Genomic DNA, 22,028 nt, shown 5'->3' on the forward strand with positions numbered 1-22,028 from the left:
AAGTTTACTGCCTTTCTTTTTAGATACTTTTGTATCTAGGGGTTATATGGTATAGTAAAGTACAATCAAACTTTTCACAAGTTTTTTTTTTTTTTCTTAACAAATACATCCAGTATAGCGTTTGGGCAAAATCTTGACAGATGGAACCCATTCTTGCCTAATCAGTGCTTGATCAGTTTCTCAATGGGATTGAGATCTGGGGAGTTTCCTGGCCGTGGACCCAAAATGTCAATATTTTGTTCAGCGAGCCACTTGGTTATCACTTTTGCCTTGTGACATGGTGCGCCGTCATGCTGGAAAAAGCATTGTTCATCACCAAATTGCTCCTTGCCTGAGAAGTTCGTCTTGGTGGATGTTTTGATAGCTTATTCATGGAAGTGTTCTGAGGCAAAATTCTGAGCAACCCCACACATGAATAGTCTCAGGATGCCTCACTGTTCGCATGCCACAGAGCTCATGGTAGCACTTACCTTTTCTTCTCCAGACAATCATTTGTTTAGATGTCCCAAACAGTCTGAAGGGGTCTTTATCAGAGAAAATAGCTTTACCCAGTCTTCTGCAGTCTAATCCCTATACGTCCAGCAGAATGTCAGTCTGTTTTTTTGGAGAGAAGTGGCTTCTTTACTGCCCTTCTGGACACCAAGCCATCCTCCAAATCCCTTTGCCTCACTGCACTCTCACCTGCCTTCTGCCATTCCTGAGCAAGTTCTGCACTGGTGGTGACCCGATCCTGAAGCTGCATCCTCTTAGGAGACGGTCCCGGTACTTGCTTGACTGTCTTGGGTGCCCTGAAGCCTTCTTCACTGCAATTGAACCTCTCTCCTTGAACTTACTGATGATTCGCTAAATGGTTGGTTTAGGTGCTATCTTACAAGCAGCAATGTCCTTGCCTGTGAAGCCCTTTTCATGCAATGCAATGATGACTGCCCATGTTTCTTTGGAGTTAACCATGGTTAACAAAAGAAAACTTCAAGCACAATCATCCTTTTAAAGCAACCAGTCTGCTCTTCTAATCAGCATAACAGTGACATCAGCTGCCTTGTCCTCATTAATACTTTCTCCTTAGCTAACGAGAAGATCACTGAAATTATATTAGCAGGCCATTTTGTGGCAAGGCTGAAATGCAGTGGCTGGAATGCATTTTGTGATTAAGTTCATTTTCATGGCAAGGAATGACTTTTGCAATTAAATGCAATTCATCTGATCACTCTTCCCAATCTAGAGTTAATGCAAATTGCCACCATAAAAACTTAAGCAGCAAACTTTGTGAAAACCATAATTCTTAAATAATAGTTACCCAAATTGAAACTATACTATAAGGGAGAAGAAACTATACATAAGGGAGAAGAGGGGTTTTTTTTTTAAAGTCGGACCCCGGGACATGCCTAGATAACAGGTAGTGGCCCTAGACCTAAACCCAGACCTTATTTATTTCCAGCAGCCCTATTCCCATATTTCACCATTGGGTTACATTAAGACCAGATGCATTGTCCTTTGTTCTACAGTCATGTTACAACAAATCATCTAAGCTCATTAACACAGCAATGTTGCACTGCTGTTCAGACTTGCCATTTTATTTTCTTTGTTCTCCATAGGAGAACCAAGACAGTAAATCATGCCTCCTTGCATCACACATGCTCATGCAAGCATTCACACATGCATTCTTTCTCCTCCCCTTTTGCACACACAGGCACACACTAAAATGCCATTTAACTTAATCCCTCTAAATATACTGGTTGTTGATACTGTTCATTGTGTTTTACAGCAGTTGGGTTATTAAATGTATGATTTATTCTCACAAGCCCACTCACTTCATACCAGAAACCACAGCATCGCAAGCTCTTCAGGGATAATCAGGTAGACACTTCCTTCATCTGTTTTGCTGAATTAAACCCACGACACCTCAATAGTGAGGTCTGGCATCCCAGCTACACCCCCCTCCAAGATCACTTTTAAACCAACCACATAGACCTCCTTCAACGTAAACCAAAACTGGTGTCCCTGGTGACTAAGGCCGTACCCAGCCCCACAGACACCATAAATGTGTGCTCAGTGCCTACAGTTCCATATTGGCTTTACATAATACATCAATAGCAAACACAATGTTGTTTTTGCTTCCTATATTTACTCCCTATATTTACTATATTAACTGTGCTATATTTGAGATTACAAAGCATTTCATACTTCTTAAAAAAATAAGGAAGTTTAATGCCCTCTATCATAGACACACACAATGCAGTATAAAATAACTTATTCTGCCCTATACTGGGTGCTTTTATACACCCGATACAGGACTCCATTATGCCCTGGTGCATAACCTGCTTTTGCACAAAACAACACACCTTATACCTCAACCTTAAATCAGGAGCAGATGCTAGGACCTCATACCTCACCCTTAAATCACGAGCAGGTGCTAGGCCCTGGCAACTTTTTGAAAAAAAGCTAAGCTTTCACTGTCCAACTATCATGATTCATGATCAGTTGCATGCTTCCTGTCTTTTTGTTCATTGTCCATATAGGGCAACAGTGACCTTCTCAAGTTGTAAAATGTCTTAATTTCTTCTTGTGGAAAAGGTTAATGCATGTTCATTGCTCTTCCCACAGGTGTGTGGGTGAGTTGAATGATTAGACTTCTAGCTGCTGTACCTACTGGGTTATTCAAGGGCATCATGAATTTGATAAGGAGGACAAAAAGACAAAACAGGATTAGCTTTTCTTTCTTTCAAAAGAGTCAGGAGGAAGAAGCTAGGCAAGAGAAAGCAGAAGAGGCATCTACTCTTGAAGAATGGTTCTCTACAGACAGCTGCATTCTCCACAGTAGCTGGACAGTTAGTAGCATAATGAGGATACTCAGAGGAAGAGATAGTCACCCCTGATCTGACTGTAGTGATGGGGGCTTGGTCCTTAGAATAATGTGTGACAGGTGTAATGTCACGCATGGGATGCTGAAGACTGAGGCTTTTGTCAGTAACTAGACTAGAAAGATGTGTATTAACCTTAGTTCACTCACTAGAAGTACTAGAACAATCAGAAAGGAAATATTGTGCTCTCATATGGTGCAAGCTCACAAAGGTGCCCTAAGGATGGCCAGGGTGTTTAACCAGTTGGCATTTGCAACTTGATGCACACTACCTCTGCACATCGCATCAAATGCCTGGCCAGTAGAAATGAGCCAATAAATGTTTGTCTTATTCTGCCCTGAGTGGCCTGCTATGGAATTGCCTTAGTGCTTCTGAGAACCTTGTTATTCACAGAACCAGCCCACATTTGCACAGATTTGTTTATTAGAACCAAGGATGCATCATCAGCGGAGGATGTGGCACAGCTCACAACAACAGTAAACAGTAGTAACAAGATGGTGGAGCACTGTGAGCATTTGTGCTGTTGTTACACATGCTTGTTTTTATCCAAAAAGGAAGCATGGTACAACGATTGGTGATAAGAAAATGTATAATAATAACAACAGATAATAAAATAATAACAAATAATAAACAACATTAATATAATGAATATAACAATATTAAATAGTCATGGAAATGTAGTAAAAATACATGTAGGCTAAGTTTAATGTAATCAACCTATAGTCATAAATAGCTGATGTGGAGTATTTCTGTAGCTGAATTCAGTGTCCCAATCAGGACCCACAAAAGGGAAGCAGCACAGGGCTGAGAGGCTTGTCTTCCCTTTTGGGTTCCTCCCTGGGGAACAGTGATTTACTCTGGCTCAGCACCAGATGGTCCCGGCTGTGCTCCGTGCTTGACAGTAGCATGTCACACACACTTCTCTTACAGGACCCACCGCTGAACACTTTTTTCATAATCACTGTAGATAGAGGCCAATCAATGAGAGAGAGAGAGAGAGAGAGAGAGAGAGAGAGAGAGAGAGAGAGAGAGAGAGAGAGAGAGAGAGAGAGAGAGAGAGAGAGAGAGAGAGAGAGAGAGAGAGAGAGAATGCAACAAACTATTCCAGCACCACCCAGTCAAGTATGGCTGTTGCGTCACCTCCGCAGGCCTTTCTGAGCATGTAGACATGGTTTGTTCATCCCCTTTGGCATCCAACTACACATGCCTCTGCTTGAGAAACTCCACCTATTGAAGCTGGCTGGTGCCTCAAAATCAGGGAATTATTGTATACTGTAACAATAAAGTGAACATCATTATAGATAATCATACAGACATTTGCCAAGCTACATACTCAGATTTTGTGTATACATTCAACAAATCGGGTCCAGTCTTTGCTGTTCCCAGCGATACTATCAGTGATACATATATATATATATATATATATATATATATATATATATATATATATATATATATATATATATATATATATATATATATAAAAGACAACATAGTCAAGTCATAATTGTCGTTTATTTATCTTTATTTTGACCAAGATCTAGAACCTAAATACCAAAAATGTGGCTTTATCGTTAATTAGGTAGCTAATCAATAGGGGTAAAAGACTACTAGCATTGCATTAGCATGCTTCACTGCACTTAAAATTCACAGCGTTGATTAATTATTTTTTTGTTTTGTTTTTCTTGTTTATACAACCAGATTTTACGTGCCTGAGTTTAGGGTTAACATAAAAGTCACATGACATCCTAGCAACTGCCGACACTTATCATATTTATTCTGTCAAAATAAAAGTCCTAATTTTTAAACGCATCGTTTAAAACAGAAAACCGGTCATTAAAAAAAAAAAAAAAAAAAAAACAATGAAGAAAATGAAATACATTCTATTTATTTAATAAAATTCTGAAAAATCCAACCATCCACAAACACGGAGAGGGAATTATGTAATGTAAAATCTGAAACTCGGGTGTTGTAAAACTGTCATAGTCAAGACACCAGAACCTTTAAGAAAAAATCAAATTTAAAGTAAATATATGTCTTCAGACAACTTGTACATATACTAGGTAATGAATGAAAAACAGTTCATTTCTGTCATTTTGGTTGTATAGCCTGTAGTTAAACTAGCATGACTAGTTTTGCATTGGTGTTTTGTTGATATTGTCTTAGTGCTCCATGACACCTGTAATCCACAAGAACAGTAAGAAACCTTGGGAGTAACCAGACCCATTGGGTAGCCATCCTCTTTGGCTTTCTGCATTTCTGCAAATGAAAAATTATAAAAGTGATTAACTTTTATTATGTAATTAATTTTCAATATGCTGCATACTCATAATTTATTTGGAAATCTTTATGTCAATTTTAGATATTTATGAGAATAAGCAGATTTGCATCTTTTTGCAAAGTCTTCCTAAATTAAATTAAGTATTTAAAAATATTGTAATAAAAAAAAAAAGATACAGTAGTTAAAATAGTTTAGTCATTTTAAGCACTACATAGTCTATTTTCTTATAATTATAACCTTATCTCAAAATTACTAGAATGGACTTGTTGTAACAGATTTTGTAACAAAAAGCTAAAGATCATAAAATAGTCTAACTGAAACCAGCCCAATTTAGCTCTTTCACTGTAGGCTTGTCAATGCTTGATGAAAATTTGTGCTTCTCATCCACACTAGTTTTACCAGCTAAAATAAATGAATGGGACTTAGGAACAGCAAGGAATATCCAGTAGGCTATATACTGGCTGTAAAACCCAAAGTTAGAAATACACTTTTTGTCTTATTGAATCCTGTTGTCTGACCCTAACCCTAGTTTAAAACAAACAAACAGTCTTTAAGCCAGGTTTAAGATCAAATCATCCAAAAAGTCATATTTTTAATCCAATTTGATTAAATGTTTTATTAATATAGTCAATTACTAGCTATGCAGTAGCGGTAAAATAGCACATTGGCATAATCTGCTTTTGGGGTGGGACGTTCTTTTTGTCAAAAATGGACAGGTTTGCCCTGGTGGCTTTTATTTTGGCACACGACTACAAAGTTCCAGCAACTGTTGCTCAGTTCACGAAGCGCACCTGACTAATCACGTGAGTTCACTGATATTCTTTTTCTAATTTGAGAAGAGGAAATCAGCGTTCAGATCATTTTCACTATCGAGTTTGTCGCATAACCAAAAGAGAAAAAGGACGAAAGTTGATGACCGTTTCAAGAAACATCACTCCAGGTATAGCTACATCATTTAACTTCGTCTTTTATTACATTGGTTGTGGGAATGACATAACAGCGTCCGTTCTCATGTAAAGATAGTTGGTGTGCTGTGCAGTTTCAAATTGTTAATTTAAGATTTAGTTACCTGACTGTAGCCTTAATTTAAATCCACACCCATGATCCAAGCTTCAAAGTTCGCAAAATGATCAATAACATGTTGTAAAGCGTTTTGGTGTGATAACGGTTGGCTAGACATAAGCATGCATCATAATGTGATCTCACACTTGAGTTTAGTTACGTCGGGCAATATCACTCTGATTTATTTATTTATTTATTTATTTATTTATTTTACATCTTCGAGCTGACTTGTTTGTTTGTAACCGTAAAGGCCTTCCAATACAGGCTCATTGCATTATCATCTTGATTTAACACTTTGATTCGCTAGGTCGAAGGGCAAGATCTAAAAATGAATGAAATACTACTCTATTTCCCAATGATTTCGAGTATCAGCTCGAAGACGGCTCTATAAATCCTGTAGGCTACATAGCACCAGATTAAGCCCAAATTTTATGACGTCATCATTTTTGTTGAATTTTAAGATTGCCTTTAATCTACAGTAGATATTAAGGGTTTGAACAATTTCTGCTTTACTGTGCCTTTCTGCCATGAAATTGTCTTATACACCCCACCCCATCCCATCATATAACTAAAGATGATCTGTCGTGCTTTAAGTCATTACTTAGTATTTAAGGGTAGTTGGGTACTTCCAGCCAGAGATGCGAATATGGTGGTATTTGCGTCTCTGTCTGTTCCTATTATAGTGCATCCGTTACTCATGTCACATGGTAATAATGATAGTTCACTTGTTTAATTTCTGTGCAGAGATGGTGATTTAGTTTTTCTCTGATTTAAAATTGGGCTATGCATTGAATCCTGTGTTGTTCACTCAAATAGTTAGACATTCATTGAATGTTAATTTTAATGCATTATTTGTATGCTCTAGAATGAGATGTGTGCCGTTCCTGTTTCTAATATCTGCTCTTTCTGTGAGCTGGTCCCGACCACATGACTCTACAATCTCTCATGAGATGGTCAACTCCATAAACAAAGCAAATACTACGTGGAGAGTAAGTGCTGCTATTAACATTTGTGTGCCTTTGATTAGTTTGACAGCAGTTCAGCACTACTAAGTTCAACCAAGATTAGCCTGTTTTATAATGTAAGCAAATGTGATGTGAATGCCATTAATGAAGCCCTTTAAATTATTTTCTAATTTATCAAGATTATTTTGTCTGGTTTTCTATAAAGGCTGGGCACAATTTCAACAATGTAGACTACAGCTATTTGAAGAGACTGTGTGGAACCATGCTGAAGGGACCCAAACTCCCAGTCATGTGAGCATATTGTTGCAGTGAGACACTGATTGGATATACACAAAGCAATAAGATCCCAGTCATTTGTAAATTGTCTATTTTGGCAATGCCATAGTGACATGTCTTAACACTATATATGTACATACTGTAGATCGCACTTTGTTGTTCTCTGCACTACTTGATGAATAATATCACATTTACATTATCCAGAGCGACTTACAAAAGTGCTTTGTCATTTACTCATGAGCATGCAATATCACATAATGGATCACATGCCTTGTTTCTGTTTTACTCAGTCAGCAGTATACTCTACTTCTGCATTTGTCTTTGTTGCAAAGCACTGTCCTTGATCTGTGGTGTTTTTGCATGCTTGTAGGGTTCAATATGCTGAAGACATCAGGCTTCCCCCAAATTTTGATGCCAGAGAACAGTGGCCTTACTGCCCCACTCTAAAAGAGATCAGAGACCAAGGCTCATGTGGCTCCTGCTGGGTATGTTCTCTTTGCTTTCAAAATGAATGGACTCCTTGGTCGTTTTTGCATTTTTGAATGTGCCTGTGGATTATTCAAGTGTTCCTGGTAGAGCCCTTCTCTCCACTGTCACAATTCAGAACTATACTCCTGGTATATATACAGTCAGTGTAGAGTTCACTCTAGGCTGTGCTTACACTTGGATTAACTTTACCAGAGGGAAGTTGGGATGACGGACAGAGAAAGAAGTATTGTCAGTGTCAAAACATTTTCACAAGTTTGCCTTTAGATAAAATGTCTAGAAAAGAACCCGGCTGCAGTGGAGACCATGGTTGTAATTATGACTGCTGCCACTGGTAAATATGTTAAGTGTTCAAACCTGTTAGTTGTTTTCTGCCCACATTGGGCAGAAGGATGGAGAAGACTGAACAATATGAGGTGAGGTGTCAGTTGAGTCCTTCTAATGATGAATCATATGTCATATGTTCATATGACATTTCCTCTTTCATGCCTGAAGAAGTTATGGGGTTGTTTTGGTCATCTTTAGAATACAGTAAACATTTAACTGTGGAAACATGCTTTATCTGCCCCAACAATACAATAAGTTAGTTTGCCTTCTTAAAATAATGTAAAGTAAAACTAAAAGCTGTGACCTACTATCACAAATTCCTTTAGCAGGGCAGCAAACGTTTCAAATGTGGAAGTACAACCAGAAAATTAAACAAGTGGATCACAATGGCTCTGGCCATTTGTAAACGTTTGATTTATTAATTAAATTGTTTTAGCTGTAAATATCTAAACAGGAACCACCATCTATATAGAAATCTCTAGGCAGCATTTAATGGAAATGGAACCTTATCATACAGCTTACTGAGACACTGGTGAGATGGCATCCCATTCATTCCTGGTCTCTTGAGGGCTTTCACCTCATATTTGGTCCCTAGGAGAGTGGAAATATGCATTTGTACAGAGTGCTGGCTAAATAAATAGCATTATTAGTACCTTCTAGGAAGCATGAATTAGCCACCTAACTGGCACACTTAACAGGACTGTTGCAACCTACTGCTGACTAGTAGCTTAGCTGGTTGACAACCTTTGTAACAATAGCCTGTGATGGCTGATCAAATTTTATAATGATCTTGTAAGGGTTGGCACCAGGCCGAGGCCCCCTCCGGCCACCAGAGGGAGGCCTTGAGTCAACCCTACCACTGGTTTAACACCCAACAGCCGGGCTAGAGCTTATATAAGCTCAGTGACCCAGTCAGTCTTTGCTAAAGTTTTGAGCCAAGCTCCTAGCTGGTAACTTCAGGTATTGAGGTCTGTGAGCCCTCTTGCTACTTCTCACTTCTTGTCTGTGAGGGTGTTTGTGTTTTTACACGTCCCCTCCCCTCTCCAGTTTTCCCTCTCGAGTCTGTCTCTCTCCCAAGTCTTCCCTTAGCCATTTAAGTTCCTCCCCGTTTTCTGGTTTTGTTTGGAAAGTTTTAGTTTGTTATTCCCCAGTGCATCAGGGTTGCCATTTCTTCTTATGGCGTCCTTTGTTCTCCCTTTTTCCACGCTCAGTGTGGTGTTTAGTTTTTTCCTTTTGTTTTACCTGATCCAAGATCTAACTGTTCTGCACACAGGCCCACCATTGTTAGTGTGGTTGTTCACCCAGTAGGCTGTTGGTGTCATCACCTAGCTGACCTGGGTTCTTTAGTGTATGTAAAATAATAAATGTTTTGTATTTGTACATAGCTATGACCAACTATAATTTAGATGACCACAGGTCCCTCCTCCACATTCAATGAAGATGAAGGGGGGGGGACAATTAATTATTGGTGCTCTACATTATTGGATTCCCTTATTAATCAGCAATACAGTTTATGCTACTGTACACTGTCAAAATATGATCAGTTTATTAGCCGTCTATTGCGGTAATCTAAGCACCGAGACAGACTTTGGGTCAGAAGTGCGCTGGATAGCATAAAATCATGTCTTGGTACAGCTCATTAGGTAGTGAGATGTACCGACTGTATGGTCAGTTATTTGTCTGCAACTTCATATCTGAGTCCTAAATAGGTGAGGAAGAGGTCTAACACTTTTTTGGCTGAATCACAATATGCACAGGGTGAGGGAGGCTGTGGTAAGACAGGCTGTCCCTCCCACAGACATAGTGGGTTGTTCTGATTTTTACATGGATTTGTGTGTGCTCTGTAGATCAGAGTAAGACATGAAGCAGTACATAAAGTCAGACTGATTCATTGTTATTTGCTTTGCTTATTCATTCCCAAGAAAATATGAACACAAATTTTGCTCAGGCATGAGTTGTGGAATATCTTTCTGGGTCATTTTACAGGCTTTTGGGGCAGCTGAAGCAATCTCTGACAGAATCTGCATCCATAGCATTGGCAAACTGACCACTGAGATATCTGCTCAAGACCTGCTGACCTGTTGCGACAGCTGTGGGATGGGGTGAGTGAAGAAAGGTTGTGTTGTGCTGGATTTTGCAGAGGTTCAGCATTCTTGACTTCTCACTGAGCCGGAGCTGCTGGTACAAGCATGAGTCAACCATTGAAACAAAACTGTAGACTTGAGTAATGTTGGCATTGTTATAGAAACATTTGCTTTTCAGTGATGCACATGAGTTGCTTTAAAATGAAGATGGTACCTTTTGAGAGACATTCATTTTCCATGCTTAATTACATTTCAGTTAGAACAGTACAGGTAAGCCCTAAAGTATTTTATTGAGCCCATACATATAACTATATAAACACTGTTAACATGAAGACAGTCATGAAGACTGAACATCGCTCAAGGTGAGTCAAGGATAGTCCAAAGTCTGCTGCCCCTGAAATACAAGCAGAAAAAAAAAAAAACCCAAAGAAACAAAACCATGAGCTACTCAAAGCCATGCATTAGTGTTTAGGAAGACCACAGGTGAAGAATATTAAATGTCCACAATATAATTTATTTCAGCATAACCCGAGGAACACTTAGATTGTTGAAAGGTTTTACTTATTTTGTGAAGTGAAAAATGCAGTATGTTGCACTGGCCTGCCACCACCTGAGGGAGGCCTAGTGCTGCACATTAGCAATTAAGTGTGATCTTATACCCTTATATAAGGGCTTGGCAATGTGTACAAAACACTGGCCTTTTAATCAGTATTCTCAAAGAGCTGTTACCTGCGGGTGCCTTTTCTGTGAGTATTGTTGTTTTTTGGTTACTTCTCCTTAGAAGTTTCCCCTTCTGTGCATCTCTTTCCCCTTTGGTCTCAGAGAACTGACTTGTCTGTCACTACTCCTGTTTTATTTTATTGTTCTACTCATTATTCTTAACTTGAATTGCATCATTAATTTTAATAAGTTTCAAGAATTCTACAGTTAAAACTGTTTAAATTGTAAGAGCATTTAACACATTTTTAAGGGGGTATCAGTCTTCCATCAAGGTGAATTCCACTCTATACAGAATGTTGCATGCATGTCTGCACAGTGTTATATTTTCAAGGTTGGTGTGGTCTGTGGGTTGGTGGGGCCGGTGGTGCTGGGTTGGTGGAGCCCAAAGTGACATCTTTTCATGGGGCTCCAAATCTTTGGCGGTGCCCCTTAGCAAGACACCATGTTCAAAGTGACCCATATCAGCACCTTCCTCATGTTCATACTTTTCAGCAAACAAATTTCTATCAGTGTTGTTTGCTTAGCACCTTAACAAATATAGTTTGCTTTGTAGGCATGATCATATCCAGGGTATGGTTCTAAAACAGCTGATGAATAATTTATTTACTGAAATTCAAAGGCAGAAAAAAATTGGCTTAAAAAAATGCTTTTTATGAAGAAATGACATGAATTCATATATTGTAAAACCAGTGCTCTGGCATGCTTTCTCTGCACAAGATTCTGTTCATGTTTCATAATTATTAGATAAATTATTGTTCCCAAATACCTATTCAGTAGCTCGATTAGAGGAGTGTTAGCCTCTATAATGCAAGTCCTTTAATAATTTTCCTGTGTTCACATTTTAGTTGTAATGGTGGATACCCTTCTGCTGCATGGGACTTCTGGACAAATGAGGGTCTGGTGTCTGGAGGACTCTACAACTCTCATATAGGCAAGTGCTAATTCTGTCCCCACAGTAAAGTGACAAGTATGCAGAATTTGAATTTCAGTTATTAAACACAGCTATCATGTTTTACAGGTTGTCGTCCTTATTCCATTGAGCCTTGTGAGCACCATGTGAATGGCACCCGACCCCCTTGCACAGGGGAGGGTGGGGAAACTCCAAGCTGTGATAAAAAGTGTGAACCTGGCTACAGTCTCCCTTACAACCAAGACAAGCACTTTGGTAAGCACCTTGATGGACCAAATATACACATTATTCTGCATTAAGGCTTTTAATGATTACAGATATCAATGCTGGCTGATGATATAATTTTTATCTCTAGATGACCATGGATGAAAGTTGTGCAGAAATCACTTTTAGAGCCATGGTTGCCTTTAGGTGCTTTAATGATGTCTGAAAGTTTTTAAATATAAACGTGAACTGCAACTGAACCAATTTACCTCACCAGCACATCAATTTCTGGATATTAAACCATATTTTTCTTTTCACAGGAAAACAATCGTATAGTGTTCTCTCTGATGAGAAGCAGATTATGACAGAACTCTTCAAATATGGCCCAGTAGAGGGAGCTTTCACTGTATATGAAGACTTTCTCCTGTACAAGTCTGGTGAGCAGTATACTCCATCATCCATTAAAGCTTTATTTCACTAGTCTCAGTTGTGTAATAAGATGTAAGTATTTAGCTTGCACAGCTTGTACCATGTAAGACACAGCAAACCGCCAGAGTATGCCACAGAGTAATGTGTATACTAGACACAACAAGAGCTTTAAAGAGACAGTGAGACAGAAGTGATTAACCTGTTCCAGTTAGAATATTTGCCCAGATGGAACCAGATATGACAAATGAACCAGTGAATCCATAAAACACTACAAAATCAGGCAAGTATGTTTAGGTGATGGAGTAAAATGCCAAGGAAAAGTTGGGATTCTGGCAGTGGCTTGGTTTAGGGTACTTGTGGATACTAATCTATTTGAGCTAAATAAGGATACTTACACTTACACGTACACTGTTGAAATATGATCATATCTCCAGGACCTAACATCCCAACCCTTCCCATACCAGGGCAGTCACATTTTTCTTCATAGCAACTATATTGGTCATAGTTGAAAATGTACTTAAGTTTAACTGAAGTTTAAAAAACAAATGTTTACAAAAGCTTTACACCATTCAGACTCTGCTGCTTATAGTGGTTTAAGCACCAATTTCTTAAATATCTCCAATATCTTTGCCAGAATATTTCATAGGCTAAAATTGTTTAAAACAAACCTTTTGAAAAGGAAAAATTATAATACCAAAAGGACATTCAGCGACATGCAGATGATATCCATATACTAGCCCCGTCTCAGTATGCTGTATCGTTTGATGTAGTGTGACAGTTCTGTAATAAGCAGTGTTTGCTTCACGGACTATATAGGATCAGATCTGTAACACTGCTTCTTTGCTGTTCGCATTGTTAGAAACCTCACTAAACTGCCCTGCTTCATGCCTATTGTTGCATATTCAAGGAGTATATCAACATGTCCGTGGGTCTGCCGTTGGAGGCCATGCCATCAAGATCTTGGGTTGGGGAGAAGAAAACAACACCCCCTACTGGCTGGCAGCAAACTCCTGGAATACTGACTGGGGTGAAAATGGTAAGACCAGCTACAGTCATTTGAATAGTGACACAAATTTCTGATAATTAGTTCACAATTTATATTTATATAAATATTTATATTTGTGCCTCAAGGTGAAAAAACTGCTTGGTTTGCTTGGAAACCCTGTTCGTGCCAATAGCCCTTATGCCATTACAGAACACACCTTTCCTTTTTTTTTTTTGTGAATTAATATCAAATATCACACAAGCTGTGCTCTTGCACTCTTCCTCTGCCCAAGGTTAATTCTGATTAATTTTGTTCCCTTAAAATTGAGCATTGAAATTACTGTAGTTACTGTACTGTACTAATGTACAAAGTCCTCTAATAATTTTCCTGTGTTTGCTTTAGTAATGGAGTATACCAGTACAAAATCAATCAATATAAAATAATTAGGTCGTCATTTATAAATTTTGTATTAGCATTACTGGGATTTGATCCTCAAATTAAGGAGAACCGATCCCCTCTCCAGGGCATTAATATGTCTGAAGGGATAATTCCTAACAGTTCTCTCTATGTGCATCATTCATTCAGCTGTTGGTGTGTGAAAAGCACTCAGTAGAGAACTGAGGGAGTTTATGTTCATTTTGTGACTTAACCTGTTATTCATTTTTCTTTTTTCCAACATATTCAGAGTAATAAATAAAATAATAAAACAACTCAATACTTTGCTCACTAAAGTGTTTCGCACACGAGTGTGTTATTGCATGTGTACATACTTGAACTTGAACCTTGTACTACATAGTAATACACTAGTGGATTGTTTTCCTCTCATTATTAGTACCTGTGTAAGATTCTCTCATATGCTCTAGAACAGCAGTTCTTAATCTGGCCCTCAGGAACCCACAAACAGTCTGAATATTCGTATTACTTGTAATAACGTCCCGTTACTCAGATTGAATTCTGATAGTACCGTTTACTTCATGATGACTATGAACATTAAATTGGACTCCTGTGCTGAAATATTATGAGAATACAACACATTGTGCGTTATGAGATTCAGACAACTTGGTGCTCTCAGAGTAATTTACTTGCATGTTTTAACAACCCACAATTATTTATTTTATTTAATGCTTGCCCCATCATCTAGTTTCTTGACTGTGGTATGAGAAGTAAAGGTATTTCATATGTGAGACATTACTTCATTTAGTACAATATCTTTGTACTTGAGTGTACAATAAGATGTTTTCATGATTTTTTATTTCCTAGGTATAATATAATCTTATCCACAGAAGTTTGTTCCAACAAGGCAAGAGCCAACTTGATGCAATAATTGTACTGCGTTTGCTCCTGTTTGGTTGGAAAAAAAACTTGTAGCCATACCATTCCTTTTCAGAGGAGATTGCTAACGGTGGTGTAATAGAAACCGAATGATGCTAATGGTTATGTAATTGAAGCAGTATGATCACAAATTAATGCCGTACTAGGTTTCTTATGCATTTGATTCCTAAAGAATTTTGTCTAGTGATGTTTGTATGTACACCAGTCCAAAAAAAAAAAACTGATGCATGCACAACATTTGGCATATTTAGCCTGCAAATGCAGCAAACAGGACTTGACCAACCTTTATTTTACCACACATTTAAATGTAATTATTTTATAGGCTTAATATTTTATTATTTCAGGTTTTTTCAAGATCCTGAGAGGCGTGGACCACTGCGGCATTGAATCTGAGATTGTTGCTGGAATCCCTAAATAGGTCATACTGAAGACAGACAAGGGATAAAAAAATATGAAACACAATCCAGGTTTTATAAGCAAAGGGAAAAATATTCTAATTTCTCTTTCTGTTTGCGAAGTAATTTGTCATTTGAAGTCATGCTTTTTCTGATTGTGGACATCCAAACCTGATAAGACTCCAATCAGCCATCCAATTTCTTTTTTTAATGACCACCAATAGATCTTTTCAATACTACTAAATGAGATTTACTTTTTAAAAGTTTTTATTGTTCAACTATTGTCTCATTTGTCAAGTTTATTATACGGTTTTAAGGATTTTCTTGTTTGGTTTAATTAATAGCCTTTTTTTTTTTACCACCTATAGTTGATTAGATAAAACAATGTAATAAGTGATTGTGTAGAGACTTGAAATAAAATTTACCAAAATATTATGCACCACTGTCCATTATAAACACATTGACAGCAAGAGGATGTTTAACACTTCCAACAGATCTCTGCTGTAAGTTTTCACAGTTTTATAAATGAAATGATGGATAGTATCTCTCTACAGCTTCCAGCATCAATTTCCTTCACCTCCCACTGTTGGCTATTTCTCTAATTTTACCCCTGTATCTTGACACTATCTTAATACAGACGTAGCTGCTGCTGCTACTACTACTACTACTACTATCTGGATACCATGCCTAATCCACGTACTAAAGCATGTCTTCTGACCCTTTGCCCACTTGTAACAAAGTTGCTTAGTGCTTATCTTAAATCTGGCTGTTCCTATAATTCTGAAGCTGTCAATTCCCCCCGTTAATATTAAAACAGGATTCTAACGGGTCCTCAAAATTTTGTTCACTTCTTCAATTTTTTTTATTGCGATTAAATAAGGTGATTAAATAAAAATTTTGAGTCTCGTATGAATACAAACCACCCAGTCTTTAAGCTCTGCTTCCTCAGTCAATCAGGGGTCTCTCTCCCTCTGACTCTTTCACCCACACATGCAACCCCTCCCACTGGTTGAGTGTCTCAGAAAGACACCTGCTCTCAAGTGCTCCCCTGCCCTTGCTGGAATACATGTTCTGACAAAATTGATTTAATGACCTTAGGTCAGAAAGTTCAAACCGAACCATTTTCCTATCTAGCCAACCAGACCTGTGCATTGTAACTCTGACCAGTCTTGTGCAGGTGTGCAACTCCCACAGAACCAGACCCTTGAGCCTGTTCATTTAAGTCTGAGTTTCATCCAAGTGTTTAAGTAGGAAACATTGAAGGAATTCTTTAACAGTGAAATAAGACTGTTAAATAATTTCAACAATGGCTGTATGGCCATATGCTCCCAAAAAGTGATTTGCTGCTATGGAAAGAAAGAAAATGATATTGGATGACTCGTTATTGGTTGCTAAAGGATAAGCATAATGCGGCATACGTTTTTGATGCAGAAAAATAAATACAAAGCAAAGTAAATACAAAGCATTTCACGCTCTCAAATCTGAGATCTGAAAGCCGTAAATGTCCCGAGCTGACGCGGGTATAGGGAGAGATTCACCTTCAGATGTAGCAACCGGTTTGAGCTGTAAATTTATTTCAGGCTGATTGATATGCTGTATAAACATATGAAACATATTCCTTGCGGATTGACTCTGATAAGTCTGAAGCAGACTTTTGTTTATCAAAATCACATGTCGAAGGGGACATGAGCTCGGATTTGCTGGCAAAAGCAACGCCCATTATGACTCCGCCCCAAAGTTCTGATATAAATAAGAGTAATGACTCACTGAGCATCACAGCTAGAACAATGAGCCTAGAGTCAGGTCTCATGTTCTAGTCTATACTCCTTTGATGAACTCATCTTACAGGAATGGAGGACAAAGAACAGAATCCCTGAAACAAGCTTTTATGAAAAAAACTTGCATACCTAATGTCAAATCCATTATTTATGCATCAGTGCAACAGTGCTGTCATTTGAGCTGTGACCAGAAACCTACTGGATAGAGTTATTGATGAAGATATGAGAAAAAACTGCTACGGCTGCGCTATTGACCACCCTAGTCAGCGTCAACATGTGCCTGTACAATCCAGATGACTCCTATTTGAACTAACATGCAAGTGTAGAGATGGCGATACCGTCAGAATTTCACGATTAAAAAGAGTTTGAGAAAGGATATTAGCAGAATAAATTTTACAGATAAATATCTAATCATTTCTGAATGTCTTTTTGTGTAGGAGCAACCACAGCCTCCCAGACACTGTTCAGAGAGCTGTACTGTTTTACTTCACTGTAAATCTCCCATTGAAGAAGGGCCCACAACTTCTCAGTAGAGTTTAGTTCAGGTGAGGTAGGGTCTATGTCATTATTCTTTCATCTTTAAGGCCTTTACTGGCTAGCCACGCAGTGGAGTACTTCAATGCATGCGATAGAGCATTGTCCTACATAAAAAATCCTGGTCTTCTTGAAAGATGCAGACTTTTTCCTGTGCCACTGCTTTAAAAAAATGTCTTCTTAAAACCGGCAGTAAGTTTGGGAGTTGATTTTGAGTCCATCTTCATCCCGAAAAGGTCCAACTAGCTCATCTTTAATAATACCAGGCCATAGCAGTACCCAACCTTCACCGTGCTAGCATCTGAGTCAAAGTGGAGCTCTGTGCCCATCCATCTGTTCCATCAAGAGTCACTCTCGTCTCATCAGTCCATAAAACCTTTGAAAAATCTGTCTTCAGATATTTCTTGGCCCAGTCTTGACATTTCACCTTATGTGTCTTGTTCAGTGGTGGTCGGGTTTCAGCATTCCTTACCTTGGCCACGTCTCTGAGTGCTGAACACATTGTACTTCTGGGCACTCCAGGTAGGTTGCAGTTCTAGAATATGACAGTACTAGTGGATAATGGGTTCCTGGTCCTTATCAACACTACTAAATTTCCCAAACCTATAACGCTAGAGTTGGGAAGTTGCTCTCACAGAGGTGCAATACATGATGCTTGTTGAAGGAGCTGGACATAGAAAGTTCTATACTAATAGTATAGAACATCTGGTTAAGGAAATTAATAGGGTGGTAAAAAAAAAAAAAAGGGCTATCTCACTGTGAAAATCAAAAACGTCTCACACGTCTAACAGAGGCACTCTACCCCGCCAACATTAAAAAGGGTTTTAGAGTATGTATGTGTATACGGATATTATATAATATCAAAGAGTAGGGGACAGTTTTGTTTCTTTGCTGAGATGTGTACATACACCTGGGAAGAACAGTGAAATCATCACCTTAACGTATGACAAGCCACGCTATGTTAGTCTCTCATAAGCGATATTGTCATCGAGGTCAAATCTAATCAAAACTTTCATATACACTATCTCTATAGGAAATTTGTGGCTAAGCTTCACTTTAGACGCGCAAAACACACTTCGTATTTGAAAAAAGAGCATTGCAAGTTATGTGGACCCTCAAGTCTATTTGGATTACTATACTCATCAGGCAAGGAATGGACTTCCGGGGGGTTTGTAGGAATCCTGACCATGTATGGTTTGGGGCTCAGTGGTACATTCAAAATGCTTTTTATGAATATTATTAATTCTAGATTCAGGAAAACAACTTAAAGATCAAGGTCTGTCCATCAATCGTCAAGAATACACTGCTGAATATACCCTTCATATATAAGTTTTAATCTATCCCCAGATGATTGCGAGCAACATTTGTCATTAATCAAGTTGGGAACTCAGATTTAAAGACCCACTACTGAGGACCATAAATCTCATTATCTGTGCTAATTTTGATGCTATTTTGGAAATGAACAATTGCCGCCACAAACTCGTCAATTACACTGGACAACAATTTTTTTACAAAAGGCATGTTTCTGAGATAAAATTATCCAATTTTTATTAAGTTGAAGCTGCTTAGCATGAATTTGACAATAGAAATGCTGACTTGGCTACCGTTTCTTAGAAATTCACAGTTTTTTTTTTATACATTAGAAAAATTATGAAATAACACATTACAGACACTGTAACAGAATTCCTGTCTATTTGTGACTTTGCTTTGCCTGTCGTTTGTGGATCTGCTCAGGATCATCTCTGACTAGCATCCGACAGTAATCAGCCAACACAGAAGAGGACCACTTCCCCTGGTATCTTTTCTCAATTGCTGAAATGTCTTCATGAAAGTGTTCGCCATGCTCATCGCTTACCATGCCGCAGTTTTCAGGGAAACATTCCAAATGGGAATGAAGGAAATGGATCTTTAAGGACATTGTTGATCCAAGTTTGTGATACATTGACAACATGTCTTTAACCAATTCCTTGTAGTTTCCAGTCCTGACATTCCCGAGGAAGTTAGTTGACACCAGACGAAATGCATCCCAAGCCTTTTTCTCATCACCCTTAAGCAGGTAATTCAACTTCTCATCTATGAAGAGTTGATGGATCTGAGGACCCACAAAAATTCCCTCTTTAATTTTTGCTTCACTGAGCCGGGGGAATTTCTCATACAGGTATTTAAACGCTGATCCATTCCGATCCATGGCTTTTACCAAGTTCTTCATCAAACTGAGTTTGGATGTTTAGGGGTGGTAGAAGTATTTTGTCCGGTTCTGCCAGTGCTGAATGCTGCACATTCTTCTCTCCAATCTTCAGAGACTTCCTCAGGGGCCAGTCTTTCTTCTAGTGCAAAAAATGTGCTCTGCTGTTCCATTCACATAGGAAACAGCAGTACTTTGTATATCCCAGCTGCAGACCCATCAACAGAGCGACTATCTTAAGGTCAGAACAGATATGCCAGCCATACTTGCTGTATTCAAGACAATCCAGCAGCTGCTTCATGTTGCCATATGTCTCTTTCATATCCACAGCATGTCCGACTGGAATAGATGGAAGACGATTTCCATAATGCAGTAATACTGCCTTGAGACTCATTTTTGAAGAGTCTATAAACGATTGCCATTCTTGTGGGTCATGTTGGATTCTGAGGGCATTCAACAAGCCATTGACATCACAGCAGAACACAAGTTTGTCTACCTTTCTGAAGAAAGGCTCTAACTGCAGATGCCGCTTTCGATACAATGTCACTCATACATTTTCCTGAAGAAGATTCCATTGCTGAAGTCTTGGTCCTAGTAATTCTGCTTTGCTCTTGGACAGCTCCAGATCATGAACGAGATTGTTTAGTCCTTTTGCGTTATTCTGTGTGGCGCAGATGATACACCTTGACTGAAGTCAGGATCAGTTTCCTGATGATCATCCAACGTCAAAGGTCCAGGAAACTCCAGAGACATTTAGTCTCCATCATCATCGTCTGAAGGATCATTAGAAACTTCTGTTGGAGGTTCGGGAACAGGAAGTCCTTCACCATGCGGAACAGTTTGGATATCAGAAGGTATATTTGGATACGCTATTGCCCACTTCTTCTTCTTTGTAATACCTCCAGAAACAGGAGGCACCATGCAGAAGTAGCAGTCAGTTATGTGATTGTTGGACTCCCTCCAAACCATCGGAATGGTAAAGGGCATCAACTTTCTTTTTCCATTCATCCACTGTGACAGATTTGTTGCACACGTACGACAACATATGTGTGGGGCCCAGGACTTGTCCTGGTCACCGATCTGGCATCCGAAATACAGATAATATGCCTTCTTCACTTTTGCATTTGAAGCAATGTCCTTCTTCTGATTTGCAAAAGTCACTTCCCCACAAACGTAACAAAAATTGTCCACAATATTGATACAGTTAAGAGGCATTGCTACTTGTTGATTGACACTATCTGAATCACTTCAGTAGTGTTTATAATGCAGCTGGAATTACATTTAACCTAACACAGCTGAATTTACATCAGAAATAAATCGCTCGTCCTATGGTGTCTTGCTTTATATATCTCCCTATTGTGTAATTTTATGTCAGCAATTGCAGAATCTCACATCAGACAGTGATGCAATAGACCTTCCTGGGTATGATCATCATGATCTGATGCAATATGATACAATATTTCTCGGTATTTTGAAATATAAAAAATGTTCATCTTATAGCTGGACCTAATACAATGTCTCTTATGGATCACATGGAGTTATCATTAAAACGAGAGCCCATAATAAATTTACATGGTTATAGCCGCGTTTAGGATGTTGAAATCATTAAGAATCGCACCTTATTAACTTTTGTTGTTGTCCAGTGTTATCAGTAAAACATGTACACTACTGAACTCACGGCTGTGATGAAAAGCTGTCGTGATTTGGAGAAGATTTTTGTGGTGTGGTAGCCTGCGACCAGCTGCCCAGGATTAAACTGAAATGGTTCCCAGCTCTGTACATAGTGAACACTCACCCCAGTCACATGCCTGGGGAATGCTGGTTCGCCCTGCGTCTCAAGGAAAGCTCAGGATAATTTTTTTGATTTATGTGTAAAGCCCCCAGAACATGAACGTTTTCCTCAATTTATTTATTAATTTCTGAAAAAGAAATTTAAACAAATACAACATAATTTTAAATAGGTTCAGAGTTTTGATTCTGTTTGCAACGGATAAAGAGCTAAAGGGTGATCTTTAAATCAGGTTATTTCGATGTATGCTGACAATTTAAAAAGAAATCATAAAGCGGTAATAGCCTATGTCAAAACATGTATCCTAGAATAAATGAGAACTGTATATTTAAATGTATGCAATGTTATTTCCAGTGAAAAGTTTGATTTATGCTTGTAATGTGTGCTAAAGAATAGGTTCCACATTATCAGTTGGATAAACTTAG

At 38.5% G+C, this 22,028-nt stretch overlaps 1 protein-coding gene across 1 annotated transcript; it reads left to right on the plus strand.

The window, feature by feature from the left end:
* Nucleotides 1–5,923: 5,923 nt before the first annotated feature.
* LOC113583676 (cathepsin B) lies at nucleotides 5,924–15,749 on the plus strand. Its single transcript, XM_027020125.3, has 10 exons — nucleotides 5,924–6,082; nucleotides 7,070–7,193; nucleotides 7,375–7,460; nucleotides 7,816–7,930; nucleotides 10,245–10,360; nucleotides 11,908–11,993; nucleotides 12,081–12,227; nucleotides 12,497–12,613; nucleotides 13,513–13,641; nucleotides 15,267–15,749. Exons 2-10 carry the CDS (start codon nucleotides 7,071–7,073, stop codon nucleotides 15,338–15,340), a joined length of 993 nt encoding a protein of 330 aa, XP_026875926.3. The 5' UTR covers nucleotides 5,924–6,082; nucleotide 7,070; the 3' UTR covers nucleotides 15,341–15,749.
* Nucleotides 15,750–22,028: the final 6,279 nt, after the last annotated feature.

The sequence above is a fragment of the Electrophorus electricus genome, chromosome 10 (assembly GCF_041902795.1).
Source record: "Electrophorus electricus isolate QZ-2024a chromosome 10, ASM4190279v1, whole genome shotgun sequence".
Classification (NCBI taxonomy): Eukaryota; Metazoa; Chordata; class Actinopteri; order Gymnotiformes; family Gymnotidae; genus Electrophorus; species Electrophorus electricus.